A 22,040-nucleotide genomic window follows, 5' to 3' on the forward strand; every position below is an offset into this window, starting at 1 on the left:
TCTATCAGTAAGCCAGTTGGCAACCCATCTTGTGACATAGGGATTTATATCTAGTTTAGTGAGTTTAGCTATAATTCCAGAATGGGGGATGGTGTTGAAAGCCTTGGCAAGGTCAAGATAGGCTGTGTAAACCACCTTACCCTCGTCTGCGGCTTTGGTGACTGCTTCAAAGAAGTCGATCAGGTCCAGAAGGCATGATCTGCCTTTCACAAACCTGAACTGGGTGGGATCCAGAGTTTGGAGGGTACCAATGTCTTTGTTTACGAGTTCCATGATGATACGTTTCATGGCCTTGCAGACCAGGCTCATTAGGATAATAGGGAAATGGTTCCCAGGATCAGTGGTGGCTCCCCCTTTGTAGAGTGGGATAACTGTTGCTCTGTGCCATTCAGTGGGCACAAAGCCTGACGTTAGACTATGATTGAACATGGTGCTTAGGTGGGGAGCCAGTTCATTCTTAAGTTCATGTAAAACGCAGCCTGGGATGTTGTCCTGTCCCGGATGTTGTCCGGTCCCATGGATGTATGTGTTTTTGGTTTTCGGGAGTGCAGCTTTTACCTGCATAGATGTGATTACAGGGACTCTGCATTCTTCCTGTATAGATATGGACCCTTTAGGGGGTGGGGGTGGGGGGTAAAGTTAGCCCGGAACCTGTCTGCCAGGATGTTGGCAATATCAGTTGGTTCTGTAATTTTCATGCCGTTGTGCTGTAACTCAGAGCAAATCTGGGTGTTGCCATTGAGATTCCTGACATAGCTATAGAATGCTTTGTGGTTGCCTTTAGAATCAGTGGTGATTTTGTTTTTGTAGCTAGCTTTGGAGGATCTCAGCTTCTTATTGAGGCTGAACAGGGAGCTCCTCCACTAATGGGATTTTACTCTCTTTTACAACAGTTTCTTCCTTCTGTTGTAGAGTGTTTATGGCAGGGGACCACGAGATTGGCTTCCATTTTTTGGAGGTTAGCATCTTGGTTCCGTTTGGGATGAAACGATCCATGCACTCATGTAAGTGCTTATAGAGTGCATTTGTGTAGGATTCTGCAGTCATACCTGTATTGCCCATCTGCATGGGTGTCATGAAGTGTGCCACTTCTGTCTTAAGAAGCATGAATTGGCTTTGGAGAAATTTTTTACCTTGGTTTCCTTAATGGTGGGTGGGGGCGGGATACAGATATCTAGGATGATTAGCTTATGGTCAGATCTGACCAACGAGGAGTTGACTTCAGGTGTGGAACACTGGCCACTCATGTTGGTAATGACTAGGTCTAGGATATCGTTGCCCCTGGTGAGGGTGTGGATAAGTTGATCCAGGGCATTGGAGTTTATGAATTCCGGAAAGCGTTGAGTGAAGGAGTTGGTACAGGAGTAGTTTTCCCAGTTAATGGTGGACTAGTTGAAATCGCCCATTATTAGGGTGTTTGGTTGAAGCCTAATATTTTCCAGAATATCAAGAAAAGAGGGGTGGGAATCTTGGGGCATGGTGGGGGATCTGTAGCAAGCTACAGTTTGGATTGCAGTTTTGCCCAGAGTTAGTTGCACTTGAATAACTTCGGACACATTATGCTGCACAACTAGCCTGGAGGTGTGGATATCCGTAATGAATATAGACACACCTCCACCTTTGGTGTTCTGGTCCAGGTTAGATGGCCGAAAAGTGTGGTATGAGTTATAGCCTGGTAATGCAGGGGTGCTCTCTAGAGACTTGAACCAGGACTCAGTCACAGCACAGATATCGATGTTCTCCATTTTAAGAAGTGCCTGGAGTGAGTGCATTTTGAGATTTAGAATTCTAGCATTGAGTAGCATTACCCTCAGTTTTTGCTTGCCTGTACCTGTTACAGTGGTGAATTTGTCATTTAAACCTTGCTTATAAAATGCCCTGTAGAGGCAGCAAGACCCTTAGCCAGTATCCGGAATCCCAGGGGTGACAGGTGCAGGCCATCTCTGACAAATGTCTACATATTGATGTTTGTGTGTGTGTGTCTGTGTATATGTGTCAGTGACTCGAGGAATGGACCTGATATCTGGTGGCAACATTTTTATTTATTTTACATTTGTTGACTGGGCTGGTCCAACTGGATATATGTCCATTTTCAGTGGAGGCCCGGGGAGAAAAGCTCCACAAATCAGAGTAGTATTTACAAAACACAGGTGCATTATAAAGTTTTGGCAATCATTACATTTCATTGCATTTAGCTTATTAATAAGAAAAAATCCTAGTACATAACAGCTATGGATATTCATACAAAAATATGTAAAATAATACTGTTAAACTGTAAAGTTACACACACGTTATTGTTCATAGAAAAGTAACTAGCTTATACAGGTATGAAGATTAGTATCTAGGGACAAGTGAGGTAGTTAGTCGGGGTTAACACAGGGGCATAACCAATGTGATTTAAGGTATGGTTTCAGTTTGCTTTTAAATAAGGTAACTGAGGATAGGGAGGTTAGGTGATTGGGGAGGGTGTTCCAGGTTTTACCCACTGTATTAGCGAACAATGAGTCCAGCCAAATTGTTGGTTTTACCTATTTGTACCAGTAGTTTATTTGATGAGCGTAGGGTCTTGAGATTATTGTAGGGGGTGATAAGGTTAGTGAGTATTGGTGTATTTGTTGGTTGATACAGGATCTTATGGGCAACTATTATTTGGTTCAATAGTATTAGATTTGACAACTCTAACCATCCTAGTTGATTAAGATTGTTACAATGATGGGTTCTATAGGTTGACCCAGTTGCAAATCTGGCAATATTGTTGTAGGAGATAACCAGCTTGTTCAGATTGCTTTTACATAGTTTAGTATATATAGGGGAGGCGTATAGTAGAGTTGAGACTAAGTGGGTACGGGCAATAGTGGTCCTGGCTAGTGGAATCAAAAAGGGTTTGATCCTGTAGAGAGAACCTAATTTTTTGTTTACTGCTTTTATAGTGTTGTTAATATGAGGCTCAAAGGTAAGGTTATTATCAATTGGTACCTCAAGTAGTTTTGTGGTAGGATCAGGAGATATGATGGTTCCATTGCTAGATGTAACAGTAAAGTTCAGTGGGGTGGCCCTGCGGGTGGGAATGAATAGTAGCATTTTTGTTTTTTTTTTTGGTTCAAGATGAGACATCAGTGTAGGAGCCAATTCGCTACTGTGCTAAAGACGTTTTTAGTTAGGGACTGAAGTTCTGATAGAGAAGTGTCTGAACATATTAACATGGAATCATCTGCATATTGGATACAGGTAGCGTGAGGTATTACAGAATGTAGGTCATTTGTAAAGATAGAGAAGAGGAGAGGACCCAATATGGAGCCTTGAGGGACACCAAGGGCAACTGGGAGGTGGGAAGACAAGTTATTCTCCCATAGTACAGCCTGTTGCCTGTTATTTAAGTAGGATTGGAACCACTGTATAGCAAGTGCATCTAGTGACAGGTTTTTAAGTATGTTTATGAGGAGCTGGTGGTTAACCATGTCAAAGGCTTTTGACAGATCAATAAAGAGGGCTGAGGATAGAGTGTCATTATTTCGATTTTTGTTAATGCAGTCAGTGAAGGATAAGAGAGCAGAGGTGGTGAAAGAGAAACTGCAGCTTAGTGGAAGAATAAGTAGTGGTTCCTTTAATAAGAAATACTTGCAGACAAGGTAATTGGTTCCAGGTATGCACATGTACCTTTTAAAGGCTGGACTAAGAGCAATATGGCACAAGTCATTTGGAACAAAGAGCCATAAGAATCTGGAGTGTCATTTATGACCGAGAGAGACAAATCAAGGCCACAGCATTCAACTGTGGGATGGCAGTCTGCATGGAGAGACTCCGCTACTAGTATACTGTGGTACTCTGAGATGGCAGTCTGCATGGAGAGACTCCGCTACTAGTATCATACTGTGGTACTAGCATCAACTCTGGGATTGCAGTCTGCATGGAGAGATTCCGCTACTAGTATCATACTGTGGTACTAGCATCAACTCCAAGATGGCAGTCTTCATGGAGAGACTCCGCTACTAGTATCATACTGTGGTACTATCAACTCGGGGATGGCAGTCTTCATGGAGACACTGATTTGTATAAAGTCAAGGCTACTTTGTGAGAGACTTTCTTTTGTTACTTATCCATAACCAAGAGTTGTATTTTGGACTATCAACACCTGTTTTCTTATTTTGTGTCCATTGGCACCAGGTCAGACTGTTTTGTGTTTTTTCAGCTGAAAAGACCGGAGTATTTGCTAGCTATATATGCTTTTCTTCATGGCAAAGTCGTCCATTTCTGCTGTTAATGGAATATGTATTTTCCCCTCCATGAGAGGCTCCTGTTAGTAGCATGGTTCTAGCTGGCCTTTTAATGTTGTTTGTTATTGTTTGTCTTTTTGGCTTTTCCCGGTTAGGGGGTCTCCACAGTGGAACTCCGGTCCACTAATGATTGGCAGTAGATTTTTATGGTGCCGAGTTGCCAGCCTGATGCCCAACCTTCAGCGAAAGCATGCCCATTTACGCATGTCTTTCGGAGGCCACTCTACAGTGAGGAGGACATGCAGACTCCACACAGAAGGCACTCCAGCCCGAGAATCGAACCCCTCTCCTTTTAATACATCACTTTAATAGAGTAATTGGTTTCATTAACAAAAATCCTTTGGAGATCCTGTTTAAGTAATACAGAGTGTATCTGTTTACTTTAAAAGAATAATGCTGTTTACATATTGTAAAGAAACAACTGTTTTTACTGTATTTATAGTAGCATTACGTACAATATTTGATTGCAGTTTTGTATCACTTTTGGCATGCCATTAGATCAGAATTGACACACTGTGTTACAGTAACTCTCCAGCTCCAAAACCTCAATTTCAAGCCCAGTAGACGGACTGGTCTAGCCAGGCCATCTGCAATGTTTTGGGGTGAGATGCTTAACCTTTTTGGCCTTTGTTTAGTTTTTAAATGTTAATGGGCAGGTAACGAAGCTTATGTTGTTTTGCAGATTTTGAAACAAATTGTTGGCCTTGAGTCTGTTGCCTTATTGTTCCCTTACAGATGAGATCTTGTACAGTTTATAGATTACACAATGAAGCTGGTTGCTAGTAAGGAACATAGTCTGTTGTTTGTCTGCTGCTCCCTTTTCCTCCTTTAAAACAGGAGTGATAACAGTATATTGTTTAGGCAGTACTGTAATCATAGTTAGGATTCTTAGACTTTTCAAAAGCAAGTGGCCTGTTGTAGATCAACCTGTAAAGTGAAATTATGTTTAAGTTCCATTACCTGTGACATTACCGTTTTGTTTTTCACATATGCCCATACATGGAATTTGCTGCTTGTCTTTCAGCAGTGCTTTAAATTTGTCATGTTTATAGTCTGAAACCTTCTTATCCATGAAGGCATGGAAGGGATCCCTTGTGAGTTGTGCTGCCAGTATCGGAGTCCAGTTGTCCCAGTCCCATAGTATATGTTTGTGTGTACAACTAATACAATAAATAACTATAGAGTTATATATATGCCATATGTGGCATGTTGTAGTTTACATATAACATTGAGCTGTGAGAGATGCTGGTTCAGTGGTTTGAATGCCTCACTAAGTGGAAGTTGAAGGAAGAACTACCTCTGACATGTTTTGCTATCATGGGTGTGGGGCATAGCAATAGGATACATTGATGTTCAGCTATGTGGAGGCCCTGTTTTCTTAACATAACAGCTAAGAGAGGGAAATGTTTTATTTGTCATCAAGAGGACAAGTGATGGTGAAGAGTGACCTGGGTGGGAAATGGATTTGAAATATGAGTTGTGTCTTATTTCCAAGAGTTCTATTTGTCAGGAATAGTTCATGGTCCTTGTACAGGCCTTCAGTATATAGGTTTGGTAGAAGTCCTTTTTCTTAATCCTTAGCTCTGAGAAGGAGTTACATCATCACTGCTAAAAGTGAGAGCTGTGCATTGTCATGCAGCAGGGGTTTACTGATATATTTATGATCTGAAGTAGTTAACTTCATTTGTCCCTCAACCTGTGGGTATCGGATCCATATCGGATCCGAGCCGGCAGCTTCAAACAGCTAAGATCCGAGCTTCAAGCTCCTCCCCCCTTACCCATAACCCCCTGCTAACCCTTCCTGTCCTCAGATCTCGTTTGCCATGTTTCAGTCAGCAGCTTGATCGAGCTTCCAGGTGTGTATAGTCCAGTATTCTGTGAGAAAAATCTTTCTTTTTTTTATAACGGTTTTAAAAATATTGGTGTGTGTGCTTCCCCTAGTGTTTTGGGTTTATCAGTAAAATTGTGTAGTTAATCATAACTGTTTTTAGTTAGTTTGTCCTCCCCCTGTGTGTTCGTGAAGGTGTGTTTGTGTTGGGCCTAGTGTTTAAATTTTTCTTTCCTAAGTATGTCTGAGGCCCCTAAAGCCTTTTTTTCTAAATGCACCGAGTGTGGCCATAAGCTGTCCCCAGCGGATGTCCACACTCGGTGTGTTATTTGCCTTGGGGTTGACCACCTCTCTTCAGGCTGCACTATTTGTGCAGCCTTCAACCTCAGGGCTTTGAGGGACAGGAGATCGAAGTTGGTCTTGGCAGGACTGTTGCCCCCGGATCCGACTTCGGCCTCCTCTCCCTCTGTGGCACCTGCCACGGCTGCAACAGTGCCACCCCCCCCATCCCTGCTCCCCTGGCCGGGACTCACCCTCCTATCACTGGCCAGGAGGAGAGGGAAGCTAGGAGGGAGCGCAAGAAGGACAAACATCACAAGCGGCGGGCCGAGTCTTCCGCCTCGGCCCTGCCAGCCAAGCAAGCGGCTTCTCCTAGGGCCTCCGGGCCTTCTCCTTCCTGGCTCCATTCTCCCTGTTTTTCTCCGGAGCCCAAGGAGGAGGAGGCCCAGTCACCTTCGAGGTCATCGAGGCGGCACTCCTGTCCCACCTCGGTGGCCTCCTGTAGGTAGACTAGAAGCTTATCCGATGCAGACATGGACCGGATGATGCATAGGTTCCTCCAGGCCCAGCTGCAGATGGGAGTGCACCTGCCTCCCCCCCCCCCCTCCGGGGGGGAGCTCGACCCCTTTTTTCACCCCGATAGCTCCTTCTCCAACCCACTTCCGGGGTTCGGAGCCTTTGGAGCTGAGTAACGTCGAGCTGGGGGAGTGTCTGCTCCGATAGTACCTCGTACTTCAGCGCCGACAGCACCCTCGAGTTTGTCGGGTCCCTTTTCGGATCCGAGCTCTTGGAGCCAAGAAGAGCTGAGCTTCGGATCTGGAGTTGTCAGTGTGTCTTCGGCTCTGTCTCGGTCGGAGCATACTGGCCCTTCGGATCCGACTGCTTCGGCGCCGGCTCCGATCCACGCATCGGATCCGAGGGGACTGCTCTCGGATCCCAGGGAGAGCAGCTCCCCTTCGGCGTTCCATGCTGTGGAGAGGGTTCTATCGAGGGACTTGAGACCTCAGTCTCCTGCTACGACTCCATCCTGCACTCCATCTCAGACAGACCTACCTTCCATTACCCGGCCCCAGGGTCAGCCTGCACCTACGTCCCAATTAGTTCCCTTGGAGGAACAGGATGTGGTTGGTTGAGGCCTCTTCGGACAGCCCCCTCCGAGGAGGTCCCTCACAAACGTAAGTGCAAGAGGAGGCACTTGGACTCACCTGAGTCCCTGACAACAGATACAGATTTGGAGGAAGGGGAAGGTTCCCCAAGGTCACCCCCTGAAGACGTCTCCTTCGGAGACATCATGGAAATGCTTCAAATTAGAGGGGGGTGGTCCGCCCAAAAAACTTCCTCTGATGAGTCTGTATTTCTGGAGGCATTTGACACAGGCCCATCTACCTCTTGGGTGTCCCCTCCCGCCGACCCCATGGTAGACCTGATTACTACCAGGGTATGGAAGGAGCTGGACGCTGTGGAGCCCATTCCCAAGAGGCCTGATAAAATTCTTAGCCCCCCTTCCGATATAACCTGCTGGAGCAAGGGTGCTCCTGTAGATGCCATGTTGGTGGCGGCCACTACTAAAAAGGAACTGGCCCAGGAGAGTTCCTTGGTCCATCCTCCAGACAAGGAGTCTCGGACGATGGACTGTTTGGCGAAGCGGATATTCGCTTCAGCCACATTCTCGGTAAGATTGCTGAATTATATGGCACACGTGATACAACTCCAGCGGGATCTCATCAAAGAGTACGCCGGGTCGCCCCCAGAGTCCATGTCGGCAGAGGATAAGAAAGTATTCTCTACCCGAATGGCCACTCCCAAATCCATTTCTAACACCTCTATGCGGCTCCTCTCTCATGCCATGGAAGGAGCCGCTAGAGCTAGCAGAGCGGGCATTGTCTTACGACGGCATGCTTGGCTCCGCCATTGTGATTTTGCGGAACCCTTCAAGGCGTTCTTCTCTAATGCCCCGTTTGATGGTTCTTCCCTCTTTGGCAAGACCATACGCGACACACTGGTCCAGAGCAAAAAGGACGGGAAGACGTCTGCCGTCGGAGTCTGCTTCTCTGCTCCCCAAAGGCCCTTCACTAGGAGCCAAAAGGGACAGAAGAAGATGTGGTTCCAGAAATCTCAACAGTACCGTTTCGCTCCAGACCCCTCGTCCTTCAGAGGCAGAGGAGGACAGGGTGGACGCCGGCCCAGAGGCAGAGGGGGACCGAAGAATTTCGGGTCGAGAGAACCTTTTTCTGATCGGCTCGCGCAGGAACCCGGAAGGGTTACCCGACTGCTCTACTCTGGAGTCAGTCGGGGGGCGTTTCTCGAGGCCACCTAGCTATGTGGGAGTCCATTACAACAGATTGCTGGGTGCTTCGGATCATATCCAGAGGTTACAAAATTCCCTTTCTCAACCTTCCTCCCGAACCCCGGAGCCTCCCCGATGTCCCACCCAATCAAAGGGAGGCAGCTGCTAGAAAAAAGAGCAATCCAGCACATCCCCCAGTCCAATCCGGATCAGGCTTTTACTCCAGGTTCTTTTTGGTGCCAAAAAAGACAGGGGACCTAAGACCAATCCTATCCTTCCTAAACCTGTCAGTGGCCAAAGAAAAGTTCCGGATGGTCACCATTCAATCCATTCTCCCACTCCTGCAGGAGAATGACTGGATGTGCTCCATAGACCTCAAGGACGCATATTACCACATTCTAATGGACAGGAGATCCAGAAGGTTTCTCCGCTTCCGGCTAGGAGCCAGCCACTACCAGTTCAGGGTCTCACCACAGCCACCAGGGTGTTCACCAAAGTGTTAGCGGTGGTAGCGGCCCACCTGAGGCTTCAGGGAATACAGGTCTTTCCATACCTAGATGACTGGCTCCTGTCCACCCCCAACTGGCATCTACTGTGCTCAGCCAGAGATTATTTCCTCCATCTGGCTTCCCGACTGGGAATCTCAATCAATCTCAAAAAATCTTCTCTCCAACCAACCTAGGTCTTAGACTTCATTGGAGCCAGATTGGACACAAATCTTCTGCAGGTCTTTTTGACTCTGGACTGACTTCAGACCCTGAAGCTCCACATACTAGCTCTTCTGAACTATCCGGCTCCTCCAGCGGAATTGGTCCTGAGGGCTCTAGGCTCTAGGGTGGCGACTATCAATCTATTACCCTTGGCGCGCCTGAACATGAGGGTACTGCAATGGATCCTACAGGTCCAGTGGTCCATTCTACAACATCCATTGTGTTCACCCATTCCCCTCAGCAGGGTTTGCAAGAAAGCCCTACTCTGGTGGCTCCAGTCTCCGGACCTCCAGAAAGGGCGTCCGTTCTCTATGCCTCCCCCGCTTGCCACAGTGACCACGGACTCTTCTTGCCTTGGGTGAGGGGGCATTGTATGGGCATAACCGTCCAAGGCATGTGGACTGAATCAGAGACCTTGTTGCACATCAATGTCCTAGAGATGAGGGCGGTGCTTCTTGCGTTGCGAGCACTCCAAGCCCTTCTTCCCTTGGGAACTATTGCAATTCAGACAGACAACATGTCAGTCGTCTGGTATATCAACAAACAAGGGGGAACCAGATCCTACCCACTTTGTCGAGAGGCCATGAGAGTTTGGGAATGGACGATCTCCATCAACCGCTTCCTCATAGCAATGCACATTCCGGGTCGGTCGAACATCTTGGCAGACAGGCTGAGTCGAACCATCCTTTCACCATACGAGTGGTCTCTGAACCCGAGAGTGGCGAAGCAAATTTTCCTCAAATGGGGTCAACCTTGCTGCGATCTCTTCGTGTCTCCTTCGAACGCAAAGTGCAGCGACTACTTCGCTCTAATTCGCCCACCAGGGGAATCCCCCAGAGACGCTCTGGTGCATGTTTGACCATCTGGTCTACTGTATGCTTATCCTCCTCTTCCCCTAATGCTGAAATTCTTGCAGAAAGCACGTCAGTTGGGGAGCAGAGTGATCCTCATAGCCCCATTCTGGCCTCGTCAAGCGTGGTTCCCTTGCCTGTGGTCTCACCTAGTGAACCCCCCATGGGTTCTAGATCCCACGTCGGATCTGATCTCCCACCCGCTAGGGTTGACAACCCCGAACCTGGACAATCTCAAGCTCACAGCTTGGTTGATCCAGTTCCAGTGATAGCTAGGACTCCCGGTATCTCGTCATCTGTTAAGGCTATTTTAGTAGCCACTCATAAGCCTTCCACGAGGAAGGTTTATAATAGTAAGTGGAAACATTTTTCAATCTGGGCGGAACGCAGAAACTTAGATCCCTTTACAGCTCCGTTACCAGCAGTGCTAGAATTCTTATCAACCTTATTCGACCAGGGTGCTAGCTCCTCTACTGTCAAAGTCCAATTAGCTGCAATCTCCCATTATCATGTGGGAAATGGTCTCGGCCCCCTGGCCTCTTCCAAATTATGTAAGACCTTTTTAAAAGGCACCTTCCTCTTGAGACCTCCTGTTAAAGATCCAGTTCCTCCATGGAATTTAACTCTTGTTCTCCAATCTCTGACAGCCCCTCCATTCGAGCCAGCAGCCTCGGTGGACCTAAAATTCTTATCCTGGAAGACAGCCTTCCTTATTGCCATCACTTCGGCTAGAAGGGTTTGGAACTTCAAGCCCTTTGTGCCAAACTGCCATACTTGGTTTTTCATAAAGATAGAGTCTCCCTCAGGACCAGTCCTTCTTTCTTGCCCAAGGTCGCGTCGGAACCCAGCATCAACCAATCCATTAATTTACCAGTATTCTTTCCAAATTACTAGAACAAAGGTGAATATAAGTTACATTCCCTGGACGTACACAGGCAATTAAGATTTTATCTGCACAGGACCGCTGGTCACAGGAAATCGGACCAGCTCTTTGTATCCTTTGCGAAACCCTCTTTGGGAAAACCAGTATCGAAAGTTACATTGTCCAAATGGATTTCCCAATGTATCTTACTAGTATATCAAAGTTCTGGTCGACCCGAACCTGAAGGAGTCCACGCTCATTCTACTCTATCAATTTCCACCTCTGCTGCTTTTTGGTCCAGAGTTTCCTTGGATGACATTTGCTCAGCAGCCACTTGGGCTTCATCTCATACGTTCATTAACCATTACAAATTGGACATAATTTCCAGAGGGAGAGCATCCTTCAGCTCCGCAGTGCTCCAGAATATCCTTCCATGAGGACCTCCCAAGGTTTGTGTAGCTGGGGACTCTGTCCCACAGGTTGATGGACAAATTAAGTTAACTACTTCAGATAAATTAAGTTAACTACTTCAGATAAAGAAGTTATGTACTCACCATAACGTTCCATCTGAGTAGGTAATCTTCATTTGTCATTTGTCCATCCCCCTAACCTATAGTGCGTACTAGAAGGATTCCTAGCCCTTGTTTCCAGATAAATTAGGTCAGGACTTACAGGTGACTCCTGTGTTATAATACTCTGTATTGCTAAGCAAACTCTATCTGAGGACAGGAAGGGTTAGCAGGGGGTTATGGGTAGGGGAGAGGAGCTTGGAGCTCGGATCTTAGCTGTTTGAAGCTGCCTGCTCGGATCCGATATGGATCCAATACCTACAGGTTGCTGACAAATGAAGATTACCTACTCGGATGGAACGTTATGGTGAGTACATAACTTCTATTTTTAGAACAACAGGAATGGATCTTACATTTATTGGGAGTGCCTCACATAACCGTACATTTCACATAGATGAATATGAATGTTGCTTGGACATATTCTTTCATTCTTAAATAGTCTGGAATGTACAACAGTTAGTACTAAAATGGGTAAAAAAAAAATCAGTGGTTAGTCCTTCATCTTGTAATATGTTTATACCACTGTTTTATGTAGTTCAAGCAGAAGTGTCTGCTCCATTGAAGTCTAAACAGCTGCTGGACCTGGAAAGGGCTCACTTCCTTGTAACACAGGCCTTTGATGAGGATGAGAAAGGCAATGTTGATGAGGCAGTCGAATTGTACACTGAAGCTGTGGAGCTGTGTATAAAAACGGTATGTATAAAAATGGTTTGCTGTATTTATAATATGCATTTATTTTGAACAGTGTATGAGAAATGTAACTAGATGGTCATTTGAACTGCAGCCTAATAAATGCAACATGGAATTGTTTAATGCTGCAGACTGCTTAATTAGAATGTTGCAATCTCAGGTATTCATATTGGTGAACTAGTTATGTGGGACTCCATCCGTGGGCCATTTATCAAAGCGTGAGAGACGGTATCACAAGTCCCACCAATTCAGAAATTTAACTACAATTGTGTTAACAGGAGATTCTTAAACTTAACAACTTTAAAGCACTTTTGCAAGATGGGCCTACATCAACTGTCATTATACACCCCTGCATCTGATATATACTGACTTCAAGACTGCCATGCTTTGAAGTAATGGGAATATTCTGAGCTACCACACTTTCAGGCTTAGTGTGCATTCCCCCCTAATTTGAAAGTAATGCTCTGCATATTTTTCTCTGAATTTCACAGGACATCCAATGTAATTATGGCCCAGAGGAAACAGTCCCGTATCTGTCACTGCAAACTTTGAAAGACCCATGAGTTATGTTCATGCCTGAATGCTGATTTCAGGGATTATTTAAAAGTCATAAACTTTCTGGGGGTAATGTTATAAGTCAGTACTAAGTTACAGTGGCCCACATTTAGACAGTTCATAAAGGCCAACACAATAGTATAGGGAACTGAATGTGCTGCCATCATAGTTTTGTAAGGCTGTTAGGTAGGAATTGAAAAAGACAGTAGATGAAACCTGTGAAGTGATATTGAAAACGTTTCTAATTAAGGGTACACTCTGCTCATATCATTGATGCCACAAGAATCTTAGTACGGTGACAGAAGGGGCTGTCTTGGATGTATGAAAAAGTGTTTTCACCCTTGAATGTGGTTAAGTTTTTATCTGTGCTAAGTTAAGCAGTAAATTTCTGTAAAAATAGAGTCCTTTCATACTTTAAAAAATATAAACTAGATCCAAACAGTTACACAGAAGTTACCAGTCTTTATCTCTTAAAAGGTTCATAGACTTTAGATCAAGAACTTACTCACATGTTAACATTTTGTTATGACCTACTGGCCTTCCAAGAAACTGGTTACTGTAATCTCATGTTGGTATTTTTTAAATCGTGTATCTATATTGGGATTATTTTTGAAGGATGCTAATGAATGACGTGTTCTGACTGACTGTGTAGGGAGGCTTATTCTGTACTCTGGGAATGCATTGTGTGATAACTTTCACCTGTTTTTTTCTGTCATTGTTGATGTCCTTCAAGGATGCATCTGCAGTCATAACATATGGGTTGTCCTGCCTCAGGCAGCCCTTCGGTCGGCCGGATTCCAAAGTCTGGGTCTGGCCTCAGCTGATGTCACACTTTCCCCGACGTCAGAGCTTCTGGGGTATAAAGGCATCAGCCGACGCCATTTTCCTCAGTCTTTCTTGCCGCGCGGTGCCCGAAGCAGAAGCTGTTCGCAAGTGCCGGTCGGTCAGATCCAGAGTTTTCAGCTACCGAAGACTTCTAAAAAAGCTAAGCACCCCGTTGGGGACTCTTTCTTGCCTCAGCCCATGTCAGACAAAGTAAATAATTGTTTAAATTGTGGGAAACAAATACCTCATAAGGATTTCCATTCTTACTGCCTTCCTTGCTTAGGCCCAGACCACGACGTATCAGCTTGTTTAGCCTGTGCCTCCTTCAACCGACAGACTCTTAGACGTCGGTCGGAGTTTGCAGAAGAGTTTTTTGGATCCGCTTTTGCATATAAAATGCTGTCGGAGACTCCGACTACACATTTAGCCAAAAAACGCAAGGAAAAGGACCGACACTTGTGGCCTGCGGTTTCGGCTGAAACCACGGTTAGGCCTACCGCGAGTGTCTCGGTTTCGGCTGAAACCGAGTCCTCGGTTCTTACTTCTGCCGAAATCATACCTCCGACAACCGAGGCCAGAGAGGCCCCGGCTTCGTCGGCTACAGAAATCCCTACCGAAGAAGCAAGCGCACAAGAATTGTCCGACACCATTCCTTTGGACATTTCTACTCCTGCACGTGGGGCAGCTAGGCCCCCTGCTTCTATGTCTATTAAGGCCTTCTCCAGAGCTAAAGCAGCTAAAATTTCAAAAGCCTTACCTGCAAAAGCTACTTCTCAGAGACCTTCCTCAAGTTCTCAGATTCTCAGCCTTGCTGAGGACCTTATATCCATGATTAGGGTTTCCTAACCTCACCCAGACAGGGCCTCCCACCCTCCTCCTGATAAAAGGCCTAGGACTGAACCCCCTGAACCTCTCTCCTCAGATTACTCCTCGGATGGATCTGATTTATCAGACCATCAGGAAGGGCCATATTCTCATTATGAGGATTCAGATGCAGAAAACTCTATTCCTTCTGCCTCCCCTCCTGACAAATTTTCCTTTGGGGAAACTTTGCATTCAATGAGGGAACACTTTCAATGGCAGGGTCAGGATTTCTCTGATTCTAGAAAAAGATTAAGAACCTTTTTACACTTACCACAGCATAGGCCTTTAGCCATACCACCTGTGCTAACTGTAGTTGATGATGCATATAATGATGTCAGTTCTGCCCCTGACTCTCGTCCCCCGGCCCCTGCCAAACCTGACAGATATTACAGGGTCCCGGATTCTCACTTCCATTTGTATAAAGCCCATGCTGCAGACCCAGAAACTATATCTCAGGGGCCAAAAGGTGTTGCAGCTGCCACGGCCAAAAACCCCCTACCCTCTGAAAGAGAGTCAAGAGCATTAGAGAGATGGGGAAAAAGGTTTATACATCTGCTACTCTTTCTGCCAGGGCATTAAACTGTCAATTCCACATGATACAGTACCAGGAATATTTGTTAGATCAGCTGAATAAAAGGTTTCTTCTACTGAACCTTTAGACCGAAAGTCCCTTCAGGATTTGGTACACAACTCTCAGCAGGTCAGTAATCATTTCTTAAAATGTGGCTATGATGCACTGGAGGCTTCATTTAGATCAGCTATGACTGGGGCAGTAATTCAAGACATGCCTGGCTACAAGAACAATCCTTGCCAGACCATGTCAAGGCTAAACTCCTAGATGCTCCAATGGAGAAACAAAGTTTATTTGGCTCCCCTGCACAGGAGATTCTAAAGAAAGTGGAAGAAAAAGCAAAATCTGTGCAAACAGTAAAGGATTTTCTGCAGGTTCAACCTCCGAGGTTCAGCAGAAACTGGCCTTCAAAGAATTGGTCCTTTCCAGACACCTCCAGAACACAGAGGGGCAGGAATAGACGCCCAAGAGGCAGAGGTCAATCAAAGGGTGCCTACAGGGGTCGTCAGTGGCAGCCTACCAACCAGAGGAGTACTGCCACAGCTGCAACTACAACCACTTCCACAGGACAGACACAATGACTTGACTCTGATTCCGCCTACCAGGGAACAACTGGAAGCACCCTTGGGCGGAAAGCTGTCTTTATTCTTGAAAAACTGGTATTGCATTACAAAAGACAAATGGACATTACAAACCATAGACAAAGGATACAGGTTTAACTTCCACACTTTTCCAAGAAGGAGCGGAATGCAAAACCTTCCACCAAACCAGAAGCCAGAGGCTTTAAGACAAATCCACAATTTACTTCAGATGAAAGCTATAGAAAGGTTACCATCTATGGAACAAGGCCAAGGATTTTATTCCAGACTATTCCTTGTACCAAGAAAAGAAAACCAATGGGGGCCTATTCTCGACTTGTCCGCACTAAACACATATCTCATTGTGCCAAAATTCAAGATGCTGACCCTACAGCAACTTCTTCCCATGTTGGGCAAGGAGTCTTGGCTGGTGACTCTAGATCTTAAGATGGCATACCTGCACGTCCCTATACGACCAGATTGCAGAAGACACCTCAGATTTCTTGCAGGATCAGAGCATTATCAATTCTCAGCATTGCCCTTTGGCTTATCTACTGCACCCAGAGTATTCACGAAATGCTTGGCATCAGTAATTGCACATTGCAGGCTTCAGGGAATTCAAATCTATCCATACCTGGATGACTGCCTAATACAAGCGGACAACAAGACAAAACTAATAAAGGATTTGGCCTATGTCATGCACCCGTTACAGGCCTTGGAATACACAGTCAACATCCAGAAGTCAAGACTAGTACCATCCCAAAGGATAACATTTTTGGGTGCAGATCTGGACACAATGACTCAGATGGCTTTTCTCACAGAAGAAAAACAAAAGCAACTTCCAGTCTACTTCATGGCTTTGACAAGACAAACTCAGCTCACTGCAAGGAAAGTCCTGCAGGCCCTGGGTTACATGGCATCCTGCATAATCTTGATCCCGCATGCCAGGCTACATATGAGAAAATTACAATGGTACCTAAGGAATGTATGGTCTCAACACAGGCACAGTCTAGAAACCATGATACCAATCATTCCATGCCTGAAAAAGGAATTCCTGTGGTGGGCTCAGGCCTGCCAGTCCAACAGAGGGTTGCCTTTCAACAAACCACAACCAAGGCAGACCATCACCACGGATGCCTCAGACCTAGGATGGGGAGGACACATGGAGGACAAGTGTATCCAAGGCCTATGGTCTCAGGACCAGCTGAACTTCCACATAAACCTAAAGGAGATGCTGGCGATGAAACATGCAATCGAGACATTCAAATCATTCCTCCAGCAAGGACATCTGCTGATAAGGACAGACAACACCACAGTCATGTGGTACATAAACAAACAGGGAGGCACGCATTCCTACCCTCTATGCCGGATGGCAATGGATCTGTGGAACCTAGGCCTCAATCTCAACATCCAGCTGCAGGCCAAATTCGTACCAGGAAAAGAGAATTCACTAGCAGACAGCCTAAGCAGAACTACCACGGATGCTCACGAATGGATGCTGCATCCAGACATCTTCAAAATCATAACAAGCAAATGGGGAATGCCAGAGATAGACCTGTTCGCCTCCCCACTCAACCACCAACTGAAGAAATTCTGCTCAAGAGTATGTCACCCACAAGCCTGGAGGGTGGACTCTCTCTCTTTCAGCTGGAATGCCCTAACAGTGTATGCTTTTCCACCTCTCCCATTGATAAACAAAGTTCTACTGAAGATCAGGGAGGAACAGCCAAAGGTGATACTGGTAGCTCCAGACTGGCCAAGGCAGCACTGGTACTAGCTACTGAGAAGCATGTCTCGGACGAACTCATGGCCTCTACCCCTATGGCCTCTTCTTCTAACGCCGAACAACTTCAAGACCCTGCATCCAAACTTGAAAACACTGCAGCTAGCTGCCTGGAAAATTGCTTAAAACAAAACAAAACTGTTTTATCTCAGAGGGTCAAGGACATTATCCTGGAGGCTCGCAGACCCTCCACAAGGAAGACATACTCAGCTAAATGGAAGAGATTCCTCATTTGGAGCGCATCAAAAGGTACAAATATCACACTGGCAAACCTAGCACACATCCTAGAATATTTAGCAGAACTGTTCCACAATGGCCTGTCCTATTCTTCCATTAAGATTCATGCTTCAGCAATTTCAGCAGAGTACAACATGGATCCACCTATATTCTCTCACCCTGTCCTCAGACAATTTTTAAGAGGGATCAAAAATGTAAAACCTCCAAGGAGACCCCCTCTGCCTACATGGGATCTCAATTTTGTGCTGGAAAAATTAACATTACCCCCTTTTGAACCAGCAGCATCAGCAGACTTACAGTTCTTATCTTGGAAAACTGCTTTCCTTCTGGCAATCACTTCAGCAAGAAGAGTATCCGAGTTACAGGCACTAATGGCAGTGCAGCATTTCCTTATTTTTCACCAAGATAGAGTGTCTCTGAGAACCAATCCTACTTTCATGCCAAAGGTGGTATCCAGGGTATCCTTGAACCAAGCTATTCATTTCCCTACGTTCTTCGCTAACCCACAGAACAGGGGGGAAAAACTATTGCACACCTTGGATGTACACAGACAACTACGCTACTATCTGGACAGAACTAAAATAATGGGTATAGTTCCCCATACTAAAGGGGTGGCGTAAGCCACAAAACTATGGGCTAGGCTTGTAAATGCCCTCGGGCAGATAGCCTAGTATGAACCTATGAACCTATGAACCTAAAACCAGCAGAAAAACTGACCAACTTTTTGTAGCATATGCAACTGGAGTGCAAGGAAAAGCAATTTCCAAACAGACAATTTCAAAATGGATAGGAAATTGTATTCGTTTTTGCTACTCTTTTCATGGAAAGACAGCTCCTGAAAATATCAGGCCTCACTCCACAATAGCCACAGCCACCACTACAGCTTTCCTACGAGGGGTGGCTACCAAGGACATTTTAGAAGCTGCTACTTGGAGCTCCATGCATACATTTGCCAAGCATTACAATCTACCTTTATACTCCAGATCCCGAGCAGGTTTTACAACTGCAGTTTTACAGGGGATCTTAACTACACCATCCTTATCTTAGTACCTCCTCCCCCAGTTTGGCTATGGTATTCTACCCATATGTTATGACTGCAGATGCATCCTTGAAGGACATAGTACAGTTTTGTACCTACCATAAATGTAGATGTCCGATAGGTATGCATCTGCAGTCAGGATTACCCACCCTCCTTCCCCTCTGTGGTACTCCTAGGGTGCTTACCCCTTCTTCAGCTAGCTGGGGGAATCTATTATGGTGTATTTGTTTGTATTTATATATGTGTATATATATATATATATATATATATATATATATATATATATTGTTTGCTACTGTTTGGAATTTTCAACATTTATCCAAATTTAGCCTTCCTTGACGGCACCTGGCATCTGGGGCAAGAAACACTGAGGAAAATGGCGTTGGCTGATGCCTTTATACCCCAGAAGCTCTGACATCGGGGAAAGTGCGACATCAGCCGAGGCCAGACCCAGACTTTGGAGTCCGGCCGACCGAAGGGCTGCCTGAGGCAGGACAACCCATATGTTATGACTGCAGATGCATACCTATCGGACATCAACATTTATGGTAGGTACAAAACTGTACTTTATTATTATTACTACTGTATTTTATCAGGTCCTTTGACTTTCTGTTAATGCCATCAGTGGTGCATTCCCAAGATAGATGTTCAAATAAAACCAGCTTTAACCTTGTTTTGTAGACCATCCTGGGCTCGCTTCTCAGTAACCCGTAAAAAAATAAATGCAATGAGAATTCTTGGGAGGCTTTTCAAACAATTTGCATTTTCCAGGTTTTTTGTACTAAGAAATCATTATACCTTCATAAGTTGCTTCAGGTGTATTTCTCAAAGATGCAGAATGCAGCATTTGTTTTCAATAATGAGTTGGATCGATGAGGTATACAAGGGCATTTATTTCTCCAGAATGTCTACACATGCCTTTAATATTAGAAGGACTATGAAATGTGCTTTTTTCTGATTCTGGTAGATGTATACTTGTTAAAGCAGAACTGTAGGTAGATTATCTGGCACTCTTTGTACTTCCCTGATTTGATGTCCCTTGAGGAGCAAAAGAAAAAAAAAATCCAAACCCCCTTCTGCTCTGAAACCATAACAAACCACTCACAGTGCTTTAGCCCTGACTACAAAAACTGTATCGATGTTCCATTCATTTCCAAATGTCAGTATTGCACTATTACAACATTGGCATATGTGAATTATACCCCTAAAGCAGTGGTCTCCAACCTTTTTTATACCAAGGACCGGTTTCATGTAAGACTGGCCATCGCGTGCACATAAAAATAAAGCATAATAAAGTGCATAATAAATATAACTCACCATAACGCAGAATCAATGGGAGCCCTGAGCTTGTTTCCCTGCAATGAGACAGTCCAATGCAGGGATGATGGGAGGCAATGACACCCTATTTTTATTCCTTATGTCCAGTCTACTCCGTAATATCATTGCAGAAAACCCCACTTCACAAAGGTAGGATGTTGGAAATGTAAGTAGGGTTTTTAGTGCTTATTCTATCAACTTTCTAAGTTACTAAGATCATTATTTAAAATCTGTCCCTATTATTTGTGGCTCTGCTCAGATTTAATGTGCAAGAGGTTGAGAGGTATAGTTGAGAGATAGCAAACTTAATGGAAACCTTTTTCTGAATCTAGCAACTTTCTATGTTTATAAGAGCAATGTTTAAAATTTGTCCCTATTATTTGTGGCTCTGTCCAGATTTATTGTGCGCAAGGTTGAAAGGTATAGTTGAGAGATAGCAAACCTAATGGAAACCTTTTTCTGAATCTGGCAACTTTCTAAGTTATCTGTCCCTATTATTTGTGACTCTGCTGCTCTGTCCAGATTTATTGTGCAAAAAGTTGAGAGGTATGGTCCAGAGGTACGCAAACCTCGTAATTGATGCTGCTGCCAGGGATTGTTCTTACTCTTCACTGTCTCTCTCTCTTTCTCGCTCTCTGTCTGTTATGCATGCACACACACACACACACACACACACACACACACACACACACACGTTTTCTGTTTCATTTATTTTTCACTCACTAAACAGCAAAAGTTCTGCTTAGCGAGTCTAAAATAATGGCTCAGTCACTCTCACTGTTCACTCCCTTATACACACACATACGCAGTCTCTTCTGCTTTCACGCATACATGCACTCACCCATGCAGACAGAAACACACATACATACACACATTCACTTTTGTTTCACTCCCTGCCTAAAAGTTTCTGTGCTGCCAGTAACCAGTCCGCAGCCTGGTGGTTGGGGACTGCTGCCGTAAATCACTGTACTCAGACCAAGTTCCCCCTTTGCCCCACCCAAGCTACACCTCTTGTTAAATGTTCAAAATTCAGCAGTCATCCCTATATGATTAATGATGATTTACTCACAGTTTTCTAATCATAATTTATGCCCTTTTGGCCAAGTATTTTATGCTGACCATTTTGGAGAATTTTGGCATCTTTATTGAAATATTTATGTTGCCCAAGTTGCATATTTCAGCCACAATAAAAGCCTGTGGGACACCACTAGTAACCTTCTCCTACACACACATTCACTGACTTGTGGATTAACCAGTGCTTTCTTCATTGGCCTGCGTACAAATTAACAGTTAATGCCTTTATTTTTTTGGTTATTCTTTTATGTGGGACAGTGTTGAATAGCTTTTATTATGCTCAAGGTAATCAGTATGCAATGTGAACTTTCCATCAAGTGCTTTTGTTGTTGCTTTTCAAAAGAATGACTGAAGGTTCACAAGGTAAGATTTCCATTTAACAGAGCCATACTTTCTGTATCTTACAGAAGTAGGTCTCCATCATTTTGGATAAAACTTCATATTGAGACTATATATGATCTAAGATTACTAATAAGGCTAATGGGTCTAAACACTATATGGATCTGATGTCAACTCCCTCCTCGTGACTTATTACCACTGCCTGTTGACATAGAAAGAAACATGTCTGCAGATTGAAATTTTGTTGCAACATGGCACTATGCACAGCTATGTGCAGCATAGCTTATGCATAAGTTTGTTTGTTTGTGTCTTTCGGCTTTTCCCGGTTAGGGGTCGCCACAGCGGAACTCCGGTCCGCTAATGATTGGCAGTAGATTTTTACGTGCTGGCTTGCTGGGCCTAACGCACAACCTTCAACGAAGGAACGTCCATTCATGCATGTCGCCACACAGAAGACGCTCTAACTGAGAATCGAACGGGCAACGTCTAACTGTGAGGTGACAATGCT

The 22,040-nt window shown here is 44.9% G+C and overlaps 1 protein-coding gene across 1 annotated transcript in view; it reads left to right on the forward strand.

The window, feature by feature from the left end:
- The window catches only part of CAPN7 (calpain 7), a 1,011,285-nt gene that overhangs the window by 103,586 nt on the left and 885,659 nt on the right, over nt 1-22,040 (forward strand). The window contains exon 3 of the mRNA XM_044064001.1: nt 12,196-12,353. Coding sequence (XP_043919936.1) covers nt 12,196-12,353 — 158 coding nt within the window. The remainder of the gene's footprint in view (nt 1-12,195; nt 12,354-22,040) is intronic.

This window comes from Protopterus annectens, chromosome 2.part2, assembly GCF_019279795.1.
Source record: "Protopterus annectens isolate FY-2018-M chromosome 2.part2, PAN1.0, whole genome shotgun sequence".
Lineage (NCBI taxonomy): Eukaryota > Metazoa > Chordata > Ceratodontiformes > Protopteridae > Protopterus > Protopterus annectens.